This window comes from Orcinus orca, chromosome 15 (assembly GCF_937001465.1).
Source record: "Orcinus orca chromosome 15, mOrcOrc1.1, whole genome shotgun sequence".
Taxonomy (NCBI): domain Eukaryota; kingdom Metazoa; phylum Chordata; class Mammalia; order Artiodactyla; family Delphinidae; genus Orcinus; species Orcinus orca.
The window spans coordinates 63,422,413-63,448,230 of record NC_064573.1 but is presented as its reverse complement, the minus strand read 5'-3'; the positions used below and the strand labels follow the sequence as shown (position 1 = coordinate 63,448,230).

The 25,818-nt window shown below is 58.7% G+C and overlaps 2 protein-coding genes and 1 long non-coding RNA gene across 26 annotated transcripts in view; 2 read left to right on the top strand and 1 right to left on the bottom strand.

Moving 5' to 3' along the window:
• The window catches only part of CRKL (CRK like proto-oncogene, adaptor protein), a 31,801-nt gene extending 25,074 nt beyond the window's left edge, over window positions 1–6,727 (top strand). Inside the window, exon 3 of the mRNA XM_004276023.4 lies at window positions 3,252–6,727. Within this exon, the coding sequence (XP_004276071.1) occupies window positions 3,252–3,386 (135 nt within the window). The 3' untranslated portion in view covers window positions 3,387–6,727. The remainder of the gene's footprint in view (window positions 1–3,251) is intronic.
• Window positions 6,728–11,840: 5,113 nt separating this feature from the next.
• Window positions 11,841–25,738, top strand: AIFM3 (apoptosis inducing factor mitochondria associated 3). 24 transcript variants are annotated; one of them, XM_049697586.1, is made up of 21 exons: window positions 13,685–13,837; window positions 14,319–14,482; window positions 17,888–18,101; window positions 18,269–18,378; window positions 18,600–18,709; window positions 18,800–18,844; window positions 19,094–19,190; window positions 19,265–19,377; window positions 19,720–19,806; window positions 20,160–20,251; window positions 20,335–20,465; window positions 20,551–20,666; window positions 20,757–20,828; window positions 20,906–20,969; window positions 21,544–21,620; window positions 21,726–21,870; window positions 23,061–23,159; window positions 23,416–23,491; window positions 23,930–24,029; window positions 24,651–24,671; window positions 24,880–25,734. In XM_049697586.1, the coding sequence occupies exons 2-21, from the start codon at window positions 14,452–14,454 to the stop codon at window positions 25,363–25,365; spliced, it is 2,286 nt and encodes a 761-aa protein (XP_049553543.1). In that variant the 5' UTR covers window positions 13,685–13,837; window positions 14,319–14,451; the 3' UTR covers window positions 25,366–25,734. The 24 variants fall into 24 exon arrangements, 19 of the variants coding, with proteins under 19 accessions (XP_049553540.1, XP_049553543.1, XP_049553539.1 ...); XM_033439613.2 differs by having other exon boundaries at window positions 13,686–13,837; window positions 21,726–21,843; window positions 23,930–24,034; window positions 24,880–25,249; XM_049697583.1 differs by lacking the exon at window positions 13,685–13,837 and adding an exon at window positions 11,841–11,967 and having other exon boundaries at window positions 18,800–19,190; window positions 24,880–25,735.
• Window positions 17,548–22,411, bottom strand: LOC117203736 (uncharacterized). Its single transcript, XR_007471541.1, has 3 exons — window positions 22,085–22,411; window positions 21,699–21,787; window positions 17,548–17,687 (listed from the first exon to the last, which is right to left on the bottom strand). It is a non-coding gene; the product is annotated as an uncharacterized LOC117203736 (long non-coding RNA).
• Window positions 25,739–25,818: the final 80 nt, after the last annotated feature.

Sequence of the window (25,818 nt, the reverse complement as noted above, 5' to 3'; positions counted from 1 at the left end):
ATTAGTTTATTCTTTCCCCAAAATTTTTATTTCCTTTTAAGGCAAAACAAGAGAAAACATGTCTTTTCAGTTGTAATTTTTTTTTCCACTGAAGTATTTTACAACTTAATTTTTAATACAAGTCTTAAAGTTGGTAACCTTCAAATTTTAATTGTTCCACCAACTTAGGCGTTAAAGTTGAGTGATGACATAAGTTTGAAAATAAATATAATAATTTAATTTATAAATACGTGTAGTTAGCTTTTTACGCCTTGTTTTTCTCATATACATATCTAGTACTTGGCTACAAAAATCTGAATACTATAGTGCATTTATTTTTGTCTTACGACTTGTCATTATATAAAATCTAATTCTTAATCACTGGACTAACTCTACAAGCTGTCTTACAGTAAAGTTGAATTTGTAGTTTTCCTAAATAAGAGGAGTTTGAGTCAGAATTCAGACTAGGAACTTAGGAACCCTCCCCCCTATTTTTTAAAATTTAAACTGAATTTATACTGTGTTCTAACCAGGGAGCCTCAGGGGATAACACTCTTTTCCGTTGTCATTTTGGCAAGTACTCCCAAGTAAGCCGGTCTCCACAAGGCAAGAGGTTCCATTTGGTAATAGCTCTGTTGTCCATGTAAGTGTGACCGCAGTAGGTTTGGGGAGTTAAGCAGTTGGTGTGCTGGTTCGAGCATCCCGGTGAGCAAGTGGGTTGATGAAGTCAGCAGTGCCGGGTGTGGGGGAGACCTCAGGGCAGGGATGCGACGTTAGGGCAGAGAGTGGCTGGGGAGCCAAGGGGTCCTCGTGCAGCTGGGCTGTGCTGCCGTGGCCCCCCTGCTCCAGCCTACCTTACAGGAGGGTGGAGTGTGTGGAGGATCAAGGCTGAGCCCTGCAGCAAGAACCCTCTGAAAAGGCGGCCACACAGCCAAGCTGCTGACGCGCAGCGTCTGCTGAATCGAACTCTGGCCCCCACAGCAGCTGCTGGCGGTGTGTTTCCTTCTCCGTCCCCAGCTCTTCCCCAGCCTGAGCCTTCGATTTCGTGCACAAGTCAGGATGAAATCACAACCTGGACAGACTGGGTGGGCATGGGCGCAGTGTTGAGTTCTCTGTTTCGCACCGGCGTCACCTAATAAGCACCGCGTCTCCCACCCCCGTGAGCCGAGTGATGTCCTGGTGCTTCCATACAAATGGCTCGTCTCGTGTAGACCAGGAGCCATCTTAGAGCCTGGAGTTTGGTTTTAAGAGTGCAGTAGCTGGCCCTGTAACCTGAACGCCTGGGAGCCAGGAAGGGCAGGTGTGGCTCTGCCTGGAGCCCCGGGCGCCTCCGGGGCCCTTGGTCACTCCGGGCCAGCAGTCAGCTCTCTAGCCCAGCAGCTTTAGCAGAAGATGCCTTTTCCAAAATGAAATACTGCATGGAACCCCATAGATGTCAGATTAAAAGTTTTTTAATATAAAGGTGTTTTGTAAATTGAGATTTACAAGAATTAAGAAGGCAGTTGGGGGGGTGGTCGACTTTTACAATGGGCAGAAAACATTGGAAATAACGTGAATGGTAGATAACCATCTTGTGTTAACCCCCCTCAACCAGCTCACTTCTGAGTGTACTTTGTTGCGTGCAGTGAGAGGTGTGTTTTGCCCTTTACCTTGCTATTCTCGGGGGCCTTCCATCAGACACGTGGGACAGAAGCTTCGTTCCAAGGAAAGCACATGAGCAGCAGCCAGCAGGGCAGCACGGAGTAATGGGGCAGGAACGCGCTTGACTGCTTCTGATTATAACTTTTATAAAATACACATTTACAAGATTGAAGTCCCAGTCTGACATCTGTTGGAGTTTAAAGTACCTCCTCAGAGCTCAGGGTCTGCAGACAATTTGAAAACCACACCCAAGTCAAAATTGCTGCCTTCCCTTGATGAGCAAAGCAGCCCCTGGCTGGTGCCTGTCCTCTGGCCGTAGGTAGGATGCCTACCACCCTAAAGCTGAAGGTTGGTTTGAAAAGGTTCTCTGAGCTGGGCTTCCTTCCCCCGAGACTGGCCGCTGGGAGACGCTGCTGCAGGGGAGGCAGCGGACAGGGTGTTCTTGGCGGTAGAAGCTCCTTCCCGTGAAAGAGGGTGGAGATGGCTTTGTTTCTTTTTTTTTGCGGTACGCGGACCTTTCACTGTTGTGGCCTCTCCCGTTGCGGAGCACAGGCTCCGGACGTGCAGGCTCCGGACGCACAGGCTCAGCGGCCATGGCCCATGGGCCCAGCCGCTCCGCGGCATGTGGCATCCTCCCGGACCGGGGCACAAACCCGCGTCCCCTGCATCGGCAGGTGGACTCTCAACCACTGCGCCACCAGGGAAGTCCCGCTTTGTTTCTTTTAATGCACTTTTTGCGTGAGTTGAACCGTTCTCAGAGTCAGGTGTTCATTCTGTGCCGTTGGAGTTAGTAGCCAATCTGGGGGGAAAAGGCTGCCTCAGAGCACGTTCTCACAGCTGAGCAGAAGCACCCTGGCTTGCTGGTAGGCACCTCGTGTCTTTGGCACGGCCTGATTTTATTTAATTTTTGTCTGCATTGGGTCTTCGTTGCTGCGCGCAGCCTTTCTCTAGTTGCGGTGAGCAGGGCCTACTTTTCATTGTGGTGCACGGGCTTCTGGTTGTGGTGGCTTCTCTTGTTGTGGAGCACGGGCTCTAGGCACACGGACTTCAGTGGTTGCAGTGTGCTGGCTCAGTAGTTGTGGCTTGCGGGCTACAGAGCTCAGGCTCAGTAGTCGTGGCACATGGGCTTAGTTGCTCCATGGCATGTGGGATCTTCCTGGACCAGGGCTGGAATCCATGTCCCCTGCATTGGCAGGCAGATTCTTTTTTTTTTTTTTTTAATAAATTTATTTTATTTATTTTTGGCTGCGTTGGGTCTTCCTTGCAGTGTGCGGGCTTCTTATCGCGGTGGCTTCTCTTGTTGCGGAGCACAGGCTCTAGGTGCGTGGGCTTCAGTAGTTGTGGCTCGTGGGCTTTAGAGCACAGGCTCAGTAGTTGTGGCGCACGGGCTTAGTTGCTCTGCAGCGTGTGGGATCTTCCTGGACCAGGGATCGAACCTGTGTCCCCTGCATTGGCAGGCAGATTCTTAACCACTGCACCACCAGGGAAGCCCACAGCATGATTTTAGGTCTAAGCACTGAGAAAAATGAGAGTCCTACGAAGAAAATGTGTTGGTTCCTTTCAGTGGAATAGCATGTGTGATTTAGTTTTCAGAGAAAACGCTGACTTCGTCTTCTTTCTCCCCCTTACAGGTGGGTGACATCGTGAAAGTCACAAGGATGAACATAAACGGCCAGTGGGAAGGCGAGGTGAACGGGCGCAAAGGGCTCTTCCCCTTCACGCACGTCAAAATCATCGACCCTCAGAACCCGGATGAAAACGAGTGATGCTGCTGCCCTGTGCCTGCTGCTTCATCGTCCTGCCCCACACGCCTCCTTCAAGCGGGGAAGCGTCCTCTCGGGCAGGTCACACGCGCTGCCAACGTCCAGCTTCTGCAGCGGGCAGCCTCCCACACATTGGAATGCTCACAGTGGCTGCCCCGGCATTTGTATCATAGTCGTGTTGTCAAAGAGTAGCTGATTTTAGAGTTCTTTGGATCATAAACTGGAAACACTGGTGGAGGCACACAGGTGAGAGGAGGTGCCGAGGACAGGGCTCCCTTCCGGCCAGCGCCCCGCTGGTCCCTGGGCTGACCCAGGGTCCCAGGGGAGCTCGGGCCCACAGCAAGGCCTTGCCACTGGGAGCCATGGGTGGTGCCGTCGCCGGCGTGGTTTCCATGAAGAGCAGAGGAAGTGGACCCTTCAGGAGAGGGAATTCTGCCCTAAACTCCCCACGTCAGGCTTTTCTTTTCTTTTCTTTTTTTTTTCCCTCTTGTTGTTTGGTTTGGTTTTAGAAGACTTAATTAATTAGACTGGTGTGTTCTGAACAGGTTTTTAAATAGCAGGTTAGCTTTTGTGATGAGACGAGGGATGGCACGTGCCTCTGAAGCCGCTGTCACCGCAGGAGCGCAAGAAAAAGAGCCCTGAGGCAGAGGCCTGTACTGTCTTGGTTGCCGGTGGTACCTTGCCAGATAGCAAACAGCCACCACCACCACCACCCAGCAGATGTGGGCTTCCAAGCTGCGTGCATAGCCTCTTGGACGACGTTGTCCCCGCAGGCATCAGAGCCAGGGGCCAGGGGGTGGTGTGATTCACCTTGTTTGCTGGCTTCCTGTCCAGGCTTTCAGTGAATGCACCCCTTGAAAGTATAGGACCCAAGTTTCCTTAAAAAGTCGTTGAATTCACTAAGGAATCGTTAAATTCCACTCACTGAGGCCCAGTTCTCCCTGCCCCAGCAAGCTCCCCAGGCTGCCCAAGAGAGATCGTGCTGCTAATGCTGGCTCCATGGTTCTTGTGTCCACACTGCTGTTCAGCAAGAAAGTGTAAGCCCTGGGCCTTGGTTGATGCATTTGATGTCTAATGAAATGCATCATTAGCCATTACTTATTTGATGTTAAGTTTTCCCTGTTGGCTAAAAGAGGCCTGTTCATACGAGTCAGCTGGTACCAGTGTGTGACCGATGCCACGTCTATAGCACACGGCCGACTAGAATTCTGGAACCTTTGTGCAGTTCAGTGTGCCTGCCCTTCTGGACCCTGCTGAAGACAGGCCTCAGCTGAGAATGCGTCCAGCAGCCCTGGGGGTGTGGTCTCAGCCTGATAAGTAACTGTCCTCCCTGAGCATCTGCTGTAGCCTCGGCCCTGGCTCCCAGGGGTCTTGGGTTTTGAGGTTTCGAGCAGTTATCCTGGTCAGAACCAGCAAGGCCACCATGTTTCAATTTCTCTTTAATCAAATGTTCCATCAGGTAGGTAACCATCATATTAAAGACTCTTGAGGGTGCTCACATAGCCCTGTCTCTCTGTGGTTTTCCTGGAAAAGGCTTCTTTGTGGGCTCTTCCTGATCAGTGAGAGCTGTGGCCACCTCTTGCTCCCAAGGTGCCCGAGTTGCAGTCACCTCTTGTTCTGGGTCCAGGCCCAGCCTAGCCCCACGGCAAGTGGCACGTGTGTGGCTGGGCCCCTGCCCTCTACCTGGGGATGATGCCTACCCTGTGGCCTGTAACCCAGTACCCAAGGGGGTCTCTCACAGAAGGGGGGGACGTGTGCCTTGTCCAAAGAGAGCACACACCCTAAGGCCTTATTAAACCACATTTAGCCGAGAGGCTGGGCACCTTTGGATGCCAGTAGTTGGCTCAAGTACAAGAAGTATATGGCCTTTTGGAAAGCAAGGTTTCCTTCCAGCCATGTCTGCTGACCAGTAAACAGCGTGACCCACCTCACGGGGATCACTTCAGAATCAGAACACCCTGCAAATGTAGGTTTACTTCAGAAGGCATCTGTTCAGTCCGTCAGCCCAGGTGCATGTCTCCAGGGCTGCCCCAGAGATTCAGAGCCCCAAATTAGGTGAGCCTTGAGCTCTGAACTGGAGATGTGTGCCGAAAGTAGTACCTTTTGGACTTAGAACCTTATTAGTTTTTTAATCAGCCAGGGTAATTCTTTTTTTCCCACACTAAATATATAAGAAACAGCCCACTACCTTGGCTTTGGGCCTGGGCTCCCCAGGGATCTGGGAAGACTCTGCTTCAGAAAGTGACTCAAATCTTCCAGAGGCATGGGCTTCCCTCCTGGGTAGGCTTCCTCTTAGGACTGTCCATTATTGCTACTTGCTCTGCTCTACTGTGTGTCACTTAAGAAAATGTGTGGATGTTAAAGTAGCTCACTGGGGAAGAGAACAAATTATATGCTAAAGGAATTGACAGTTTGATTAAAAATGTACTTATCCTGGAAAGGGAGTTGTCCCTGTCACCTCTGCCCGGTGTTGCTGCCCGGGGACACAGCTGATGAAGAGAAGGACATGTGGATGGACTGCCCTTCGACGACTTTGTCACCCAGATAAGACCCCTTCTGTGCTCACGGTCAGGAACCTGAGGAGAGAGGGCCAGCTGCTCCCTCCTGAGCCTGAGCATCTGGCCTGTGCTGACTCCCTTCTCCAGCTGTTTACACACAAGGCGGGCCGGGACCGGCGGCCACTGCTCTTGTTAAGTTTGCTCAGAGGAATATGAACATTTTATTTTTGAAAAGGGATGGTGTTTTTGTGCCAGGTGTTTATAATTTAATCCTTTAATAATATTATGTTCATTAACCTCTTAAAATGAGTGAATCCTGATTGTTTTCACACCGAACCCGAGACACCACCGAGCTCGCCCTCAGTCTCCACCCTCTGGGACCGGAGGCCTGTGTCCCTGTGGCTGCAGCCAGTGGCCCCGAGCTGGGCGTGTGCTCTCACGGAGTGGAAGGACAGTCTTCTGAGACAGGGTCGTGGTCTCTGCGGGAGGAACAGTGGCCTTGCTTCTTGACGGTCTTCACTGTGTGTTTTAAAATGACAACAACACAACACAAAACTCTTTTGACCTGTAACTTAAAGATCATAAACTTCAGGCAATAATATTTTATGTGTAAGCTTTTAAAATTATTTTTGGGGATCATAGCTTGTTTTATTTTGTGCTATAAAATTAACAGTATTAAATGACTTATATTCTTAGAATACATGGAGTGTCTTTTCTTAACAGATCAGTGCCTTTTTATTTTTGTATTCCATTTTACGTTACTGGTCCCGGCATCAGACCCTTGTTTCCATGGCCTGTTTGTACATTGTCTCAATAAAACTTGCATCAGCCGGCGGTGGCAGCGGCTTTCGTGTTTTGGTGTCTCCTCAGTGCTGCCTTGGAGGCCCTCGGCCCCCCTCAGCCCCCCCAGCCCCCCCAGCAGTTAAGCACCTGCCCAGACACCTGTGAAGCAATGGCCACCTGGTGCTTCTGCGAGTTGCCCTGCCCAGCCCTGCTGCTGTGGACTGAGTGGAGGGGTGGGGCTTGGCACCAGCCCCACTCACACCCTGGCCTCCCGGGGGCGGGGTGGCAGTTCCAGGCCCGGCATCCTCCAGGGAACTTGGGTGTTCTCCCTCTAATGGGCGCCTTGTCTGAAGCATAAGTTTCGGAGCAGCCTTGTCCCTGGTCAGGGCATGAGACTCACCTGCCTTTCTTAAATCCTCTGCTCCTGTCTGTGGCCCTCCTGACAGGCTCCGGGACCTTCAACTGGAGGTGTTGGGGGGCCCGCTGATTTCCCTGCCGCCCCCCAGCCAGTGCTATCCCGCACCTATTTGTGTGCCAAGAGAGGTCCAAGTGTCGTCGTGGTAGAACCTCCAGGAAGGTGCAACCTGGATCATCTCAAGCTGTGTTGCTGGAAAGCTTGGGAGATTCCAAACGGTCCACTCGTCCTGGAAGAAGGAAGGCCTCAGAGACACCTTTGAAGAGTACTTTCTGCTTGGAAAGTTAAATTTTGCTCAGCAACGCTGGGCTGGATTCCTCCGTGATGGGAACCCCTGGGAAGTGAAGCTGCCTCCCCACAGGGTGAGTGTCAGGGCCCAGGTCTTGACACCCCACAGCGTCTTTGCATCCTGGCCTGGAGTGACACCCTTCAAGCCCTGGCCCTGCTCATGGCTCCCTGGCAGGAGGTTGAGGCCTGTGTCCAACGGGGGGCTGCAGAGATTGGGGGGCATCCCCTGCCCACGCCTTTTGCCCTGGGGACACCATCGCACTCTCCCCAGGCTCCCAGGCTTGTAGCCCAAGGTAGCCTGTGCCTTGCAGCCTGGCACTGAAACGGGGGCAGGGGGAGGGGACTCAGCTACACCCTCCAGGCCCACGTGCCAGAGACAGCCCCAGGGCTCCCACTGTTCAAACTCAGAGGTCCGAGGGAGGGGTCGGGAAGGGGAGCCCTTGGGGTGGGCTCCCAGAGCTGCCCAGTGGCCAAAGCTGGCCAGTGGATCGGGTGGTCCGCCCAGTAGCCTTGTGGAGAGCAGGGCCAGGAGCAGGGGGACCAAGCCCCTGCCGGCCCTCCGAGGAGTTGGGAGAGTTTGGCTTTGGCATTGAGGTTAGAGGGAAAACACCCATAGGGCACAGCATTCAGAAGCCCTGTGTCTGGAGAAAGGCCACCCACCCCGTCGACTCCACATCCCAGTCTCCCTGTTGCCTGTTTATTACTGTATTTTCCAGAGTTACTCTACAGCATGCAAGTAAATATATCTGTAAGTACTCTTTTTTAATGTTTTCTCTACAGAAAGGCAGCATAGATCACTTACTGTTCTGCACCCTGCTTTATTCCCCCAGTCTGTTTAGAGCTGAGCCTCTGTTCTCTTCCATCACTGTGTCGTGTTCCTTGAGGTGGATGTGCTGTCACTCGGGTAACCACCTCGGGTATTGATGGGCATGTAGGTCCTTTCCAATCTCAGGTGGGCAGATGCATTAAAGTGAGTTCCTCTGACTGGGATTGCTGGGTCAAAGGCTCTGGGCACTGGCAGTTTTCAGAGCTGTCGCTAAATTGCCCTCTTATAGGGATTGCCTCAATTTACACTTTCGCCAGTGATGTATAATATATGAAAATATAACATTTTTACAAACACTCTGTAGATACCTTGTTTATGGCTAAACAGTATTCTACTATGTGGCTGAGGCACCTTATACTAGCCCATCTGTCTGTCCTGGCGTGTGGAAGTTTTTGCCAGTGGGGTTTTTTTGTTGTGTTTGGCTGTACCAAGTGGCTTGCGGGATCTTAGTTCCCTGACCAGGGATTGAACCGGGTCCTGGCAGTGAAAGTGCCAAGTCCTACTAATCACTGGACTGCCAGGGAGTTCCCCCACTGTTTTGATGATAGGAAATCCTCAGGTCTAAGTAAGGGCTGCAGGGGTAGGGCCCATCTTCCAGCTCCTGGGCTGACTCTGGTCCAGTCCTTGCCCCAGGTGCCTCCCGGCCCCCCTGCCCCCTGTCCAGTGCCAGTCCTAGTTGCTGGTATTTTTTCCCCAAAGATACATGTGATGAAAACCCCTAGCCCGCTCCTCCCTGGCCTATGAGATGCCTGCATGCCAGGCTGCTGCCCAGAGCCCAGCACTTGAGCCAGACTGGACTGACACATTCTGAGTCCCCAGAACTGGCCATCGTACCTCCTTGTCTTTGCCACACACTTCTCCTGCCTGGACGCCCTTCTCTCTGCTGAACTCCAAAGGGCTCATCTGTCCTCGGCTCCTGCCACCTCCTAGGAAAGCCCTCTGACCTTCCCTCCCTCCATGGGGACTGGAACTAGAACTGGTCAACCCTGAGCCCGGAGACAAGACAGGACTCACGACAAACCAGCAACTTGGGGAGGGTCGAGGCTGGGCTGAAACAGGCTGGTGGGAGCCGGCTTCACGGGGTCGGAGAGCTGAGACATGGCAGTCAGGCTGTGTAGACCCACCTGGGATGTGGGCAGGGAGGCTGGGCTGTAGCAACCAGAGCAAGCCAGGGAGTCAGGGGTGAGGCCGGGAGTGGAGCGGTGGGGATGGGCTTAGCCAAGGCTCCCCAGCCTGGGGATCCCCCAGCGTCTGCCTCCATAAGAATAAGTCTCGGGGTAGCTGAGGGCACCATTCCTGCCTATCTTGCCCCTCAACACAGCCAGCCTCAGCTAGGATGCTGGCTGTGCTATATCAGACCCCCCAGCATTTCCTGGGGACCAGTTAATCAAATCGAGGTCTCCCCATCTGGAAATCCACCTAAGTCCCCAGGGAAGAGTCCACTCTCTGCCCTCTGAACCCCAAGGCTCAGGTGGGCCCTGTGGACTCTCAGGTAGGCCTCCAGGGGGCGCCAGAGTCAATCCCAATGTTAGACGTTGCCGTTCTCTCACTTTGTGGCCTAAAAAAGGACAGCCCTGCACGTCAGAGCTTGGAGACCCTAGGCTGAGAGGAGTGGGGAACAGGGGTGGGTGTGAGGAAGACAGGGACAGGCTTGCATGCTGGGGGGCCCAGGGATCACCCCTTCACCTGCTTCTCACACCTTGGCCTTTGGGGTGTCTGCTGGGTCTGCGTATTGTCAAGGCCACTGGGATGAACGCTACCATGTTGCCAGAATCATCCTCGGGGCAAGATCAGGACCTCAGGCTGCCCAAGACTTGGAGGCATCCTAAGTCTCCCCGGGTCCCGGTGTCCACATGCACCACCTTCGAGCCCGGGGCTTTGGTGAGGCCACCCACCCACCTACCTTCTGTTTCAGCTTTTGCTCCATGAGGATCTGGTCATTTCTGCCCCACCATGGGGCAGCCAGAGCCTCGAGTCCATCCGCAGGGTGGAGGCGGCCACAATGGTCTCGCCCCATGCAGGGCATCTACCCAGGTTGTTGGCCTCCTCACAGCCCCCCACACTGACCTGTCCCCTCAATGTCATCTCTGGCATCCCATGCTCAGCAGCCCCCACCCCACATCCTGCACGCCTGCTGTGTCCTGTGCTGCCTCTGAACCTGTCCTGGTGTCCTGGAGGATCTCCAGCTGGAGGCACTGCAGTTACCCCCAGATTCTTGGGGAATCCGGGGCAGAAGGGGCTCACTGACTCAAAAAGGTCACAGATCAGGACTCGAAATCTGCACTGGAGACGTGGCAGCCTTAGCCGAGCCTGACAGGCCTCCCCGCTCCCTCTCCCAAGCTCCGCTTTGTAAGCCCAGCACAGCCAGCCAGCCAGGACCCACGTCTCTGCCACTCACCAGCAGCGTGGCCTTGGGGAGTCCCTAACCTCTCTGAACTTCAGCTTCCACATCTGTAAAATGGAGATGACACAGAGGACCTTCCACCTCAGGCTGTTGTGAAGAGCAAAGGAATAAATGCACATAAAGCTACAGCCATGTTTCTTTACAGGGCACAGTGTCTTCCTGGCTGGGGGCTGTGGGGTAAGGGGCAGGGCTGCAAGGTCAGCAGAGTGTGGAGTAGGGGCAGGCTGACTGGAGGCCAAGGGCACAAGGCCAAGCAACACCTTCTGCCCAGTGACGGGGCCTCTCCTGTGCCAGTTGGACACCCCGAGGGGTGGACTGAGGGGTGGATGAGTGTGACCCATTCAGGCCCTGCTCCTTCCCCTGGGTGCCACGCAGCCTCCCCGAGCTTCCCCATCTGTAAAATGAGGGGAGATGTGCTTGCCCCCCTGGGCAGCCTGGGGCATAAAGAGGGACTGCCTCAGAGGCCGGTCAGCCTGGCATCCTAACCAGAAGGGAGCGAAGCCCAGAAAGGGGGGAGATGGCAAAAAAGAGGGCATGACACCAGCCACTGAAGGAGACAACAGTTAGTGGCTGATGTCGGGCCCAATGGCCCCATGTTTTTAGTGACAGATGAGACACCACTTCCCGGGAACGTGCCCTTCATTCATTTCCCACACAGTCATGAGTCCCAGTCTGCTGGAGGGACAAGCCCTGCCTGACCACAAGGCAGAGTCTGGGGAGTCAACACGGTAAAATCCTGGGAGGGGCCGGGAGCTGGAACAGCAGGGCCAGATCCAGTCTGGGGAGGCGGCTCAGGGAGGGCTTCGTGGAGGAGGGGACACAACACCCACCAGGGTGGGCCATGATTTATGGCGACCCAGGAAGTTCTCCCGGTATAATGACATGTGGGAAACAGAAAATGTCATAAAATATAAAGTAGAACGTTTTGATGTGGGGAGAGTGGACGGAAGGACGGAGCTGAACCCTCAAAGCAATCAAGGTGTCAGGCAGTCAGGCGCGGTTTGGGAGGTTTCTGCGGGTGATTCACCTGCCCCCACGCTCGCTGCCCGCCTACCCCTGGTTCCAAGACTTAAGAAAGAAAGAAGAAGAAAAACACTGAGACCCGGCGCGCGGCCCAGCCTGGCGCCCCGCGGGGGTCGCGAGGATGCTGGGGACCCAGATTCCGCCCGGCGTCCAGGGCCAGAGGGCCCCGCTGCCTCCCACAGCCTCGCATCCCGACCCGGGCCGCTCCTACCTGCGCGGCCGCCGGGCGGTGCTGGGGCCTCGGGCTCCGGCCGCATTGTCGCCGCAGCGCCAGCCCCGCCCCGCCTGCCCCGCCCGCCCCGCCGCAGCGCTGGCGGCTCCAGAGCGGAGGTCCGCGCCGAGCGCAGGTGAGCCCGCGGGTCCGGGCCGACTCGTCGGGGATTGGGGGCCTCACCGGGGAGGGGGCAGGCCAGGCAGAGCGCCCTCGCTCTCCTGACGTGCCGCCCGCTCGCCGCCTCGGGGCCCCGCTGTGTGCGGATCCCCTTCCTGGGCTGCCGGTCCGGTGGGGGGACCCGGCCCGAGGGAGCGGGAAGGCAGCTGGAAGGACTTCCCAGGGAGACGGGCTGCACATGCAAAGCAGGAGGTTTGCCTCTAGCCCCGTGGGGGACGAGGTGCGGGCCACAGCCCCCCCCACCCCGAACTTGAGGGCCGGCTGTGGAGCTCAGATGCTGTCCCAGGAAACTGGAAGCCACTGGGGGCCGAGCTGAGCAGGAGCCCCTCGGGTGGGTGTGGGAAGGACCCACGGGATCCCTGGTGAAGCGTGGGACCCGGAGGAGTGGGGAGCCTGCACCAGAAGGGGCCCTAGGGCTGGTCCCGGGGGACAGGATGCAGGCTCCTGTAGGTGGTCAGCACTCGGGGACTGTTACAACTTTTTGCATTAGGCAGTTTGTGGACAAGGGACAGCACTCTGCCAAAACTTGGGGTGCCCTCTCGCCATGCCCCTGGCGAGGACCTTTGCCTTGGGTTGGGGCGTCTGGGCCTGCAGGAGGTAGGAGGGCTACACGCCAGCCTGGCACACAGTAGACCTGGAGAAGTTTCCGTGCCCAGCAAATCTCTTTCCACGCCCAAGGCCCTGGAAGGTCTGAATACCTGGGCACCTGGGAAGGGAGGGAACAGCCTCGACAGGCACCTGGTGGCAAGTTGAGGTCCCACCTTTTCTGGGATCTGTGGCCCAGTAGGTGAGGCCTGAGGCCAGGCAGGAAGGGGGTGGGCAGGGCTGAGCCAGAGGGAAAGCCAGGATCTGTGGAGGGGTCTTGTGCCCAGGTAGGGGGCAGGTGGGCTGGTGGTGGCCCAGTTTTACGGACCTGCCTTGGCAATGAGTGGGGGAAAGAGCATGGGTATACCCAGGTGGCCTTCAGGTACCACTGCCTCCTCACCTGTGACGGCCCTCTAGGGCAGGCGAGACCAGGTGCTGGGCAGTAGACAGTCCCTCCCCAACCTTTTCATCTGGTTCTCAGCCCCCTTGCTCTTAAGCACCCACCCAGGGCCCTTGCTGGGATCTGGGCAAAACCGAGTGGGCCTCATCCACTTAAACTCCAGGAAAAACTTCTGGGGGAAGCCGCAGGGATAACAGTGGGGTGGACTGTGGGGAGGTCAGTGTAAACAAGGCAGCTACACCTTTGTCCTGGGCCTTCCAAAGTCCAGTCTGTAAGCTGCATGTTAAGGAAGGCTCACGCTGTGGCCTTGAGGGCTCCTTGGCTGCAGGGACCTCTTTGTTGATGGGGTGACCCCTCCCCCAGCCCCATGGCTTGCAGGGTGATACAGGGGCTTCTGGGTCCCTGTCCGTCTTGGAAGTAACTAAGGTGGGAGGGAGGTGGGACACCACCTGGTTGCCCCTACCTGCTGCTTGATCTTGGCAATCCCTTGGCCCCTCAGTTTCTCCATCTACTGTTGGGTATGACCTCAACATCAGGGGCTTTGGGGAAGAGCAGGGGAGGGGGTGGGAGCCGGAGCTGTGTGCCTGGCCTCACTTTCCTCCAACCCCACCAGGCCCAGGCTGGCCGCCCACTTCTGTTCACATGGAGCTGGGTTTCCCTGGGGACCAATGGACTGGCCCAGCCCCGCCCCCATCCCCTCCTGGCCACAGCTCACACTGGGGGGAGGGGTGGAGGCTGGGCCGCCTCCTGGACCCCTGCCCCCTTGCCCTGCCTTCCAGGGCCGGGCAGCCTCGGTCCACTGTTGGGCTGGGAGCAAGAAGCAGTGGCTGCCCTTGGAGAGGTGGGTATCCAGGGCTGCCCACCAGGGTGGGAGCAGGGGGGAGAACTAAATGTTGCCCCATTGAGGAGGGAGAAACCCCGAGTACCAGGAAGGCTCTGGTCTGCCAAGGTGACCTGGGTCTGACCCCAGGCATGGTGGCCTCCCTGGAGAATGGAGGGTCCCAGGGCTCCAGGCTGCAGGATTTTGAGGGGGCAGCAGAAATCGGGGAGGATTTCCTGGGCCTGAAATGTGGCTAAGGTTGGGGCAGAGGGGCCCAGGCAAAGGGGGAGGAGAGTGAGGGTGCTGAGCCTGGGGGCCTGGAAGGGAGGTGCCGTCCATGGTGCCAGGTGCCATTCCTCTGGGACCCGGCTCCCCTACGCATGAGGGTTCCCAGCTCCCACGCAGCCTCTTTGAGAAGCGCCCCCACTCGTGTCTCTCTGTGTCTCTACCCACAGCCCTCATCAAAGCCCTGGTCCCCATAGATGCTCCTGTCTCCCTGCAGGCAGCTCCAGCTGGGATGGCAGCTCCAGCATCTCTAAGGGCCTCGGGGGGTCCAGCCCCTCAGGGGGCACCCTAGGCCTTCCACAGCCAGCCGCCTGTGTGCCTGCCCCCCACCCATCTGCGGGCCACTCACCATGGGTGGCTGCTTCTCCAAGCCCAAGCCAGGTACCTCCTCTCTTCTCACCCTCTCCCTTCCCCCTCCCTCTGTCGCTCGCTCCCTCCCTCCCTCTTCCTGCCACCTTCCTCCTGCCCCTCCCCCTGCCTCCGAAGTAGGTCAGGCTGGGCTGCAGCCGAATGTTAACGCTGTGGGCAGGAGTGGGGGGGCTGGAGCCCTCTTTATTTGAGGCTTAGGGTGCTGGTGGTGGGAATAACAGTGGAATCTTTCTCGGAAAGGGGAGGGGAGGGTTCCTCCTGCTGCTGGGTCGGAGAGAGGAGCATCTCCCTCAGCGCTGGGGAAGGGGGCTCCGGGGACATCCTCAGCAACTGCATGACCAAGGGCATGCAAGATACCCCTCTGAGCCTCACCTCCTCCCCCTAAAAAATAAGCCTGACCTCTCAAAATTGCTATGAGGTGGAGTGGACATGTCCTAGCCCTTTTCACCTCTTCTGACTCCATGTGACCTTGGGCCGCCTCCTGGGCCTCTCTGGACACACTTCCCCATTTGTAGAGGAAATCCCCACCCTGGCTGGCCCAAGCAGTCCCAGCCCAGGGCTGGGGGGCGGGCAGGGTGCTGGGGGATGCCTAGGTCTGCTCTCCACGGAGACCCTTGTGTGCTGGCTCTCCCTCCAGTCCCCACTTTCCCTCTTCCCTCCTCACAACACCCGGAAGGCAGGGGTGTGCAGGCCTGACCCAGATGAAGAAACCAAGGCTGAGAGAGGCCTCTGTAGTGCACCCAGGGATCGCCAGCCAGCTTGCCCCAGCTCCCCTTACCTGATACCCATCAGCTCCATTACCTTGGAGCCCATGAGCCTTTTCTCCTTTTCCTGGGTCTGAGGGAGAACTTGCAGGCAAGAGGAGACCTGCGATGTCCTGCCAGGCAGAGGGACCCACCTGCGCCTGCCCCATGACTCCCATGCTGCGGACACCCAGCCCTCGGGCAAATGATGTCCCTTGTCTTGACCCCAACTCTCTCCCATCAGAAGCAGACAGGAGGATGCTGGCTGCACCATATCAGGCTCCTGTAGGACTGCAGAGCTGACAGGAGGCCCTGGCAGAAGATGCCACCTGTAGGTTCCTTTAAAGGACCACAAAGGGCTGGTCTGCCTCAGACCCCAAGCCCCAGGACCCCCGGCCCCAGGACCCCTGGTATAGGGCTGGTCACTCCTACCACACCAGGGACAGTGCTAAGAATTTGGGCTCTTGAGCCCAAATCCAGCCCTGCCTGTTCCTGGCTATTTGGCCTTGGGCAGGTGACTTCACCTCTCTGAGCCTCTGTGTACTCATATGTGAAATGGGACTAATAGTTGTGTCCCTGTGCAGGCTAGTGTGCTTGGCATGGGCCTGGCACGTAGGAGGCACTTACAGGGTGTTAGCCCCTCTCTGGGGGGCTGGGCTTCCTGTGGGCTGTGGCAGGAGGGCAGGAGCTTGGGCCCCCGGTGCCCATGGTGGCAGGTCTGGGGTGAGGCTTGGGGAATATCAGGGTGTGGGAGTGAGAGCGTTCTGGCCATGACAGTTCAGTGAGGGTCAGGAGGGGCCACAGGGAGACCAGAGCGAGCAGAAGAGGCTTCTGCAAATTCCTCACTTTCCACCTCACTGGCTCCTGTGGCTCAGAGCATGTTAGAACAGTCTTCCTGAGCCCCCTCTGTGTGCCCTGTGCTTCAGGGGCCCCATGTTCCTCAGGAAGTGTTCCAGGCCAGTCCTTTGTAAGCTCAGAACTAGGAGGTAGTGCAGGTCTCTTGGCATCTTGTCACCTGCCTTTTATTAGGCCACTGGTGCTACCTAAAGGCTTTCCCTCTTTGTCACGGCAGCCAGGAGGCTCGGAGCTAACCAATAAAACACAGCTACCCAACTTCACCTATTGAGCATCTACTCTGAGTTACATTTATTATTTCCTTCAGTATCCACTGTCCCAGAAGAGGTAGGTACTGTTCTCTCCATTTTATAATGAAGGCGTCTGCCGAAAGGGTCTAAGGGATCCACCACAGCTCCTGAGGCTCCTGACCTGACGTCTTCCCCCGTTAGACTACACCAGCGAGCACCTCAGGGCCTTCTGGAAGGAGGTAGAGGATGAAAACAGCCTGGCTTGGCTGTCCTCTGGGCCCCTGCCAGGCTGCTCCTGTGAGCTGTCTCTCTAATTCTTCTGAAAACATTCTAACACCATTACATAAAGCGTGGAAAATGAAGGAAAAAACCCACCCCACCCATAACCCCCCACCTGACACAACAGCCTCAGTGTGATGTGTTCCTGGGCCCTTCCTGCCCAGCTGGAATCAGGGAGCCACCTTCAGCCCTGTCTCTTGTGTGCCTGAGCCTTAGGGGAGGCGGCGGTGGGGGGAGGGGGGCTAGGACAGGAAGGATGAGGGGCCAGACCAGGCTGGGGGAGAGCATGGGCAGGCGTGAGAGCCCAGCCCAAGCCGGGAAGGGCAGGACAGCAGCCCAGGCCAAGGGAACTGCAGGGGCTAAGGCCCGGAGCTGTGAGCTGGGTTCTTTGTTTCTGGAGGGTCAGGTCTGTGGGGGAGGGGCCTGGAGGCTCAGGGGCCTCGGGAGTTGGGAGGGGGCCTCCTGCCCAGGCCTCGGCCCTGGCCCACGCTGTGCCCCCAGCTCAGCTTCCACGCTCCTTGCAGCAGCAGCCCAGGAGGCCGGATTATCACTGCTAAAAATTCTGTTTATTGTTCCCTTCTAATTAGAAAAATACCCCAGGCACATGGTAGGGAATTTGGAAAATGCGGAGAAGTATAAAGAAGAAAATGATAATCTCACTAACTCCCCCCAGAGGAGGCCCCACTGGTGAGGGTGGCGCTGTGCCCTCTGCAGGCACCACCCAGTTGGGGTTCACCCCCAAGGCCCCTGCACCCAGCGCCTGGCAAATAATGAAGGATTCTCAAACTGGCGAGAGCAGCTATCTAAAGTTGCAATTATGGTGCATACACTTTTTTTTTTTAATTTTGAAAAAATTTCAAATCTCTGGAACCCTCGATTCCCCCGTTACCCAGATTCACAGGCCATGCACTGGGCTGCGTCCAGCTTTGGACACACTGTTTCTCAGGCCCCAAACGTGCCCCTGAGTCCTCAGGGATGACGCAGTCCTCTATGGGGGCCACTCCCTCAAGGTCAGCAAGGCTCCAGCACTGAGTTCTCACCTCCACATGGATTCCTGGAGAAAGGGTCGCTTCAGGGTTGAGTAAGCTTTGTTGTGCCCCCTCACTAATTCTGTTAGGGGAAAAGAGAACACGCAGAAATCAATTTAAGCTCGCCCAGGGCCCCCCTCACCCCCCACCCCCCCGCACCCTGGCTCTGCCTTTTGCTGGTGGTGCAGATGGCTTTCTGGAGGCCCGGGGAGAACCCGCACTCAGAACTCATGGGGTGGCCCGGGCTGGGGGCTCACCGCCATCCCCCCTGCCCACCCACAGTGGAGCTCAAGATCGAGGTGGTGCTGCCCGAGAAGGACCGGGGCAAGGAGGAGCTGTCTGCTGGCGGGAAGGGCAGCCCCCGGGCCTACCAGGGCAACGGCACAGCCCGCCATTTCCATGCAGAGGAACGCCTGCCCGCCCCCCACCCCTACCCTGGTGCCCAGGACTGCCTGGAGGCTGCTGTCTGCCACATCAAAGACCTGGAGAACGGCCAGTGGGTGCTGGGCCTGGGAGGGGGTGGGAGGCTGAGGTGGGAAGACAGCTGGGAGGCCTGGAAGGGACCCATGACTGGCTCCATCGGGGCCACCACCTCTGTGGCTCCTGCTGGTCTGGGGCTGCTCTCCGACCTCTGACCTCTGAGGGCAGGCCCTCCCCTCCCAGGATGCGGGAAGTGGAGCTGGGCTGGGGGAAGGTGTTGCTGGTGAAAGACAACGGGGAGTTCCATGCCCTGGGCCACAAATGTCCGCACTATGGTGCGCCCCTGGTGAAAGGTGAGCTGTTGGTGCCCACGGGGGCAGGGCGGGACCTCCCCGACAGGGGCTTGGCGGCTCCCCCATCACAAGGGAGGCTCAGCCCCCGCTCCACTAGGCCCCAGGCCCCCGTCTATTAGTGGGGTGTCCTGGGCTGTGGGGAAGGGCCAGTGGTGCTGGATACAGGGGTCCTTGGAGAGGAGCTCTTGCTGGTGGCCCAGCCCAGCACTGCCCCCTCCCAGGAGTGCTGTCCCGTGGACGGGTGCGCTGCCCCTGGCATGGCGCCTGCTTCAACATCAGCACCGGAGACCTGGAGGACTTCCCTGGCCTGGACAGTCTGCACAAGTTCCAGGTGGGGCCAGGCATGCAATGGGGTGGGAGCCTGGGGGTGCAGGGGCTGGAGCACCCCAAAGCCCAGCCCTGAGCAACACAGCCCTTGCAGGTGAAGATTGAGAAGGAGAAGGTGTACGTCCGGGCCAGCAAGCAGGTGAGGGGGGAGCTTGGGGCTCAGGCAAAAGAGAGAGGTGAGAAGGGCCTCTGGGCCCAGAAAACAGCATGTTCATGGGCCCTGTGGTGGGAGGGAGCCTACCGGGTGTGGCTGGGGAGCAGAGTGAAGGGCTGTGTGGTGGGGATGAGGTGGCACTGGAGCAGCAGGACCTGGCCTGCTGGGATGGGCACAGGGAGCCCGGCAATGACCCCAGCTTCCAGCTGCCCCCAACTCGCTGGCCACCCCCAGGCCCTGCAGCTACAGCGAAGGACCAAGGTGATGGCCACGTGCATCTCTCCAAGCGCTGGCCACAGCAGCAGCACCAACGTGCTCATCGTGGGCGCAGGTTGGTGGTGGGTTGTGAGGGGCAGGGTGGGGTGGGGGAGAGGAGGCTCCTGACCCACTGTCCCCTCCGCTCAGGCGCAGCTGGCCTGGTGTGTGCAGAGACGCTGCGGCAGGAGGGCTTCTCAGACAGGATCGTCCTGTGCACTCTGGACCGGCACCTTCCCTACGACCGGCCCAAGCTTAGCAAGGTGGGTGAGCGTGAGCGGGGCCAGGCAGGGCCAGAGCCATGTCCCACTGGGCACAGTTAGGTCCACTGGGACCCTTGCTTGCCGCCCCTTGGGGGTCTGGCCAGCTGCCCTCTCTGTTCATGCCAGGCCCATCTGCAGTGCCCCTGAAAGATCTGGTTTGTCGAGCTCTGTCCTGTAGCTCCTGTGTGACCTAGGCTGCCAGCCCCCAAGACCCCGAGGCCCTGGTCCTCGGTTATAAAATGGGTCAGTGGCCACCTGGTCACTGGCCAGGTGGGGCCAGGCCTGCAGAGGGGTGGGAGCCTGGGGGTGCAGGGTCCTGTCTCAAGCCGGCGTTTCCTGCAGTCTCTGGATGCACAGCTGGAGCAGCTGGCCCTGAGGCCCAAGGAGTTCTTCCGAGCCCAAGGCATCGAGGTGCTCACTGAGGCCCAGGTATGGACAATGCTGGGGAACAGGCCTGGGGAAGGCTTCATGGGCACCGCGAAGGGCGTGAGGCCCCAGGAAGTATGGGTGTGCTCTGCCTTCCTGGCCCTGCTGCCCAGGCACCAGGCCTAGGGGGTCATGGGCCCCAGTGTGTGGGGCCACGGACCGTCTGCTCAGGGCTGGGACTTGGGAGCATTAGGAGGGCTTTGAGGGGGAGGTGGTGCCTGAAACTTAAAGGGTCAGGAGAGGTTGCCAGGAAAGGGAGGAAGGTTCATCCAGGTGGCAGAGCCTCGCAGAGGGCCTCGTGGGCGCTGGGCGTGGGGCGGGACCCAGAGGCCTCGCTCTGCCCGGCGGGGTCACAGGTGGTCACGGTGGACGTGAGGAACAAGAAGGCCGTGTTCAAGGATGGCTTCAAGCTGGAGTACAGCAAGCTGCTGCTGGCACCCGGGAGCAGGTGGGAGGGGTCCCCACGCCCCTGCCGGTATGCGGAGGGCTCGGGGTGCCGGGAGCCCCGCCCCGACTCTTGCCGTGTCTCAGCCCTAAGACCCTGAGCTGCAAAGGCAAAGACGTGGAGAATGTGTTCACCATCCGGACGCCCGAGGACGCCAACCGCGTGGTGAGGTTGGCCCGGGGCCGCAACGCTGTGGTCGTGGGAGCCGGCTTCCTGGGTGAGCAGCTGGGGGTGCGGGCTGGGCCTGGGGCAGCAATGGCCCTGGGAAGTGCAGGGTGCGAGCCCTCCCCGCCTGGCCCCAGGGATGGAGGTGGCCGCCTACCTGACTGAGAAGGCCCACTCAGTGTCCGTGGTGGAGCTGGAGGAGACGCCCTTCAGGAGGTTTCTGGGGGAGCGCGTTGGTCGTGCCCTCATGAAGGTGAGACCCCACTCAGAACCCACCGCCCCGGGCACCTGCCCTGCCCCCGCCTGGCTCTCACCCCTGCCTACCCATCAATCTACATGGCAGATGTTTGAGAGCAACCGGGTCAAGTTCTACATGCAGACGGAGGTGTCGGAGCTGCGGGCCCAGGAGGGAAAGGTGGGCCCTTCTCCACCCCCCGCCGCTTTCTGTCCCTTTCCCTGTGCCCGGGAGCTGCTCACTCCTGCTTTCTGCAGCTGAAGGAGGTCGTGCTGAAGAGCAGCAAGGTCTTGCGGGCTGACGTCTGCGTGGTGGGCATTGGTGAGTGGGGGGCAGGCGGTGGCAGTGAGCATAGTCACCCGCACACGCTCGACAGTGAACTTGGGCCAGTCCCTTCTCCTCCCCCAGCCTGTTTGCACTTCTGTAAAATGGGGACCACAACCGTACCCCCTTGGCAGGGTTGTTGGGGGGTGATGGTACCAGCTTAGCCTGGCCTGGCATGGAGGACGCTCCCAATGACCCCTGTCCAGTAGCCCTGCGCAGCCGCAGGACACAGAAAAGCCTCTAATTAGTCCCTGCTCCAGCTGAGGTGCCAGTCCGGGGAGGGACAAAGCTGGGAGGTGGCAGCATGGGCTGGGGAGGCTCGGCATGCCAACCCCCACCAGGGGCTTCATGGAGAGCTTCTCGGAGGAGGCTACACCTGAGGCCTGATGAGAAGCCCCGAGGTCTGTGGGGCTCCAGGCAGCGAAGACAGGACATGAAGGCACAGGGTGTGCCACCTGCTGGGTGATCGGTCTGGGCTGGACTGTGGGAGTGAAGGGCGTGGTGGTGCAGAGCAGTGAGGCAGGAGGAGGGAGAGGCCGGGGAGTGGACACAGTGGCCCCTGTCTTGCCAGGTGCAGTGCCTGCCACGGGCTTCCTGAGGCAGAGCGGCATAGGTCTGGATTCCCGAGGCTTCATCCCTGTCAACAAGGTGGGGCTGGGTGGGGAGGGCAGGCAGTGTGCTGGGGCCGGAGGTGGTGGGAGGTCCCGCTCAGGGCGCCAGTCCTACCTACGAGTCCCGGTCCCCTCCCCACAGATGATGCAGACCAATGTCCCGGGCGTGTTTGCAGCTGGCGACGCTGTGACCTTCCCCCTGGCCTGGAGGAACAATCGGAAAGTGAACATCCCACACTGGCAGATGGCTCATGCCCAGGGTACCACCAGCCCTGCAGCAGCTTGGGGTGGGAGGCTGTCCCAGAGTCTCAGCCTTCCCCAGGCCCACCCCCTCAGTTGCTGGCCTTGGGTCCTGCTCACTGGGTCAGCCATTCAAGGCTCTGTGGCAGCCTGTCCAGCCAGCCCCATGCAGGTGGTCAAGGCGGCTCACAGAGACCTCCCATCTCAGACCTCCGTCCAGTGCCCTCTTGACATCCCATTTCACCAGCCACAGTGCCCCACCTCGCTGGTCCCTCCACCAGCCAGCCTCTCCTTTCCTTTTGTCCTCAGAGACACATGTTCTGCAGAATTCCTCACCAACCTGTGCAGTCACCCAGGGAGGGAGAGAGGGGTTTAGTAGAACCCGGGCCAGCTCCCCACTCTCCCCTTTGGGCCACTTGACTGGCTCTGTGAACCCAGCTGCCTCGTGCAGGCCCCTGGGATGTGGCCGTCTGGGCCTGGAAACCTGGGCTCAGTGGGGACCTGCTGTGCTCTCTGAGGAACAACCTTCCCCCTCCCCTTGGGCGGTCCCTGTGCACACCTGGTCTGGGCCTCTCAGCCGCAGGTACAGCCAGTTAGCTGCCTCGGAGAGAGGACGGCCAGACCCCCTGCACCCTCCTCCCTTCTCTCGGCCTTCACGTTATCTGAGCATCTGTGCCTGAAACCCCACTCCTGGTACCAATTTCTGCTCGGGTCCAAGGTCTAAAGTTGGTGCTAGGTTTGAAGGAACCAAAAGCTACTCATCAGCTGAGTATAATTAAGGTTTAACTGGGAGGGTCCAAGGACTGTCACAGACCTCCAAATACAGGGGTCCAGTGGGGCCTTGTCCAAACTGGGGAGCCACCCACCCTATTCTGTCTTGGGCTCTGAGTGAGGCTGTCATCCCTGCTTCCCTGGACACTGGTGCCCCATTCGCCCGCCTCCCTCCTCAGACCTGACCTGTCCGGTTAGTTGCCTGTGTCACATCTGAAATGGTCCCGGGAAGCCAAGCCCTTCCAGACCCAGTCCAGGCACTTCATCTTAGTGGCCAGCTTTGGGCCTGGTGTCCCTCTCTGCACGCATTATCTGCGAGCAGCGGTGGACAGTGGGTTGGGCAGTGATTTACCTCTGGGGTGGGGGGGAATAGCCCCACCTGTCAGGCGTCCCCAGAGAGCCGGGGCAGGCAGTGGAGGGGTGGTGAGGGCTCGGGGCGGGGCTCTCACGACCCTGGGACCCTCAGGACGCGTGGCGGCCCAGAACATGCTGGCGCAGGAGGCGGAGATCAGCACGGTACCCTACCTATGGACCGCCATGTTCAGCAAGAGCCTGCGCTACGCGGGTAACAACGGGCCCCGGACGCGGGCAGGGCCCAGGTGTGGCAGAGTGAGGAGGCGGGGCTTGGACGTCAGGGCGGGGCTAGAAGCATCCAGGGGGCGGGGCCATGACGGCCGCAGGTGGAAGCAGGGAACTCCCTGCGGGCGGGGCCAGGACCCCCCTAAAAGGACCGCAGGGGCGGGGCCTGGGGTCCAGGGCAGAGTTGGAAGGGCACTGGGCGCGGACCCCGTGAAGCCCAGTCCCTTCCTCCCGGCCCGCAGGGTACGGAGAAGGCTTCGACGACGTCATTATCCAGGGGGATCTGGACGAGCTGAAGTTCGTGGCTTTTTACACCAAGTGAGAGCAACGGGGTGGGGCGGGGGCGGGAAGCAGCGGGTACTCAGTCGGGAAGGGGGCTCGTCCCGGAGAAGCTCTGCTCCGGAGGAGGGGGCTTCCCTGGATGGTGGGCCGAGTGGCACGGGAGGCAGCTAGGCAGGGGCCGGCCAGGAAAGGGGAGGAGGTGGGGACAGTTCTTGGAGGGGGGTGTTGACACCCTACTTTTACACCGAGGAAAGTGACACAGGTAGAGAGTGGGGATCTCAGAACAGGTTCCCGCCCTGAACCCCACTGGGCAGGAAGGCTGGAGCCTCTATGGGGTCCTGCAGGAGCAGAAGCCATGCTGGGAGCTCAGGACATTCCTGAGCGAGAGCCTCCCTGGGCCTCAGCTGGACTCGGGTCTCCAAGGACAGGGGCTGCTGCTGGGCAGTCCTCAGGCTCGGCCACCTCTCCCTGCAGAGGCGACGAGGTGATCTCCGTGGCCAGCATGAACTACGATCCCATCGTGTCTAAGGTGGCGGAGGTGCTGGCCTCCGGCCGCACCATCCGGAAGCGGGAGGTGGAGTGAGTGTGGGCACTGGGTGCCTTGGGGAGGGGGGAGAAGTCCCCCGAGGTGCTGGTTCTAGCTGCCCCCACAGTCCTCCAGTGTTCTCCCCAGCCCCGCCCCCCATCAATCAGCCTGAGGCTCCCAGGGCTATGGTGTGGTGTGGGGCAAGGGTTGTGGTTTGGGAGAGGGCTGGTTATTTGTGCTCTTGGTGGGTAGAAGGGAAAGAGGCTGTGTCCAGGGCAGGACCAGTGCTGTGGGGAAGGGTTAAGACCCACTGCTTGGGCAATCACTGAGCCCGGGACACCCCACTGCACATGGTTGAACACAACCATGGGGAAATGCAGCTAGTGTTGCCCCTGGGGACATCCTGACAGAGTTGTGGGGTGTTGTTCAGGGTCTGAAGAACACCGGACACCAGCCATTACCCTCATCCTGGCATGGTGCCACTGGGAGTCACCCTGTGGACTCAGTGGCCTACAGAACCCCCACCACCACCACCAAGGGCTGAGGAAAGCCTGGAGGCCACAGGATGGGGGCGGGGGAGCTCAGACTGGAAACGGAGAACCAAGGGGGGACAGGAATGACACACTCTCTCCCCGGCCTTCTCTGTCTCTTCCTCTTGCCTTCGCAAAGGCTGTTTGTGCTGCACAGCAAGTACGTGTGTTCTCTCCTTCTTCCGAGCCTTTCCCACCTCAGCCCAGAGCCTACGCCTGGTGGTCTCCCCGCTCTGCCCAAGTGCACATCCCTGCTGGGCACCAGGGCCTCGCACAGCTCCCTGCTGTCTTCAAGGGCTAGCTGCTCTTGGTGTCCAGAGGGGAACCTGCTCCCTTCTACCCTCACTCCTCCTCCCTCATTCCTGCAGGACTGGCGACATGTCCTGGCTCACAGGGAAAGGATCCTGAGCTTGCACGCAGCGGACTTGGGCAAGCATGTTGGGGCATCAGGGACAGAGGCCAAGCCTGGGGGGCAGGTGCCAACCTCCAGTTCCCCAGGAGCCCCCAGGGCAGAACCTGAGCCCTCTCAGTGCTTGCCTTCGGCTGCCTGGCTCACCTCCCAAGAGGCCTCAGCGGCCTCCAGGAGATGCTCAGCCCCCAAGACGTCCAGTGCCACTGATGGCTGGCAGTGGAGGCAGGACAGACCCTGCCTCTTCTTCCTCTATTGGGACTGGTCCCCTGTAGGACCCTGCAACATATTAGACATTATCTTAAAATTAAAACTCACACATTTGCAGATCTGTGTGACTTCCACTGTAATTGGGCAAACTCTCATGAGGGAGAAAGATGATGAGACAGGCACGACCACAGACCACAGAACGCTCAGTGTCACACCAAGGAAGTTCGGTCTGTGAGCGCCCAGAGGAGGGAGCAACCCCTTTGCTGCCCCCGGGGTTAGGGAAGGCTCCTCAGACCAATGTCTTGGATCTGGATTTTGAAGGAAGGGCACTCCAGTTAGAGGGGACAGCACATGCAAAGGTTTTGAGGTAGGAAGTGCTTCTTCAGAGGTCAGAGGCAGCTCGGGTTTGGCAGTTTGGCGGCGTTGGCCCAATCAGTACTGAGGAGCAGGTCCCAAGACAGACCCACGCTTCTCATGGCAGCCTGAGCTTCCTGAATGCCCATTTCGCAGGTGAAGTAGCTGAGGCTCTGCTAGAGTAGGACTGAGAATCCAGAGCCTCTGCGCCACGCTGCCTCACAGCCAAAAGGAACGCCGAGGGGAGACGCGGGGACCGGGTCGGGGACACAGCAGGAAGGGGATGGTGGGGCGGCCTGCGGAGGCCAATGCGAGGCCGGAACCCTCCGTCCGG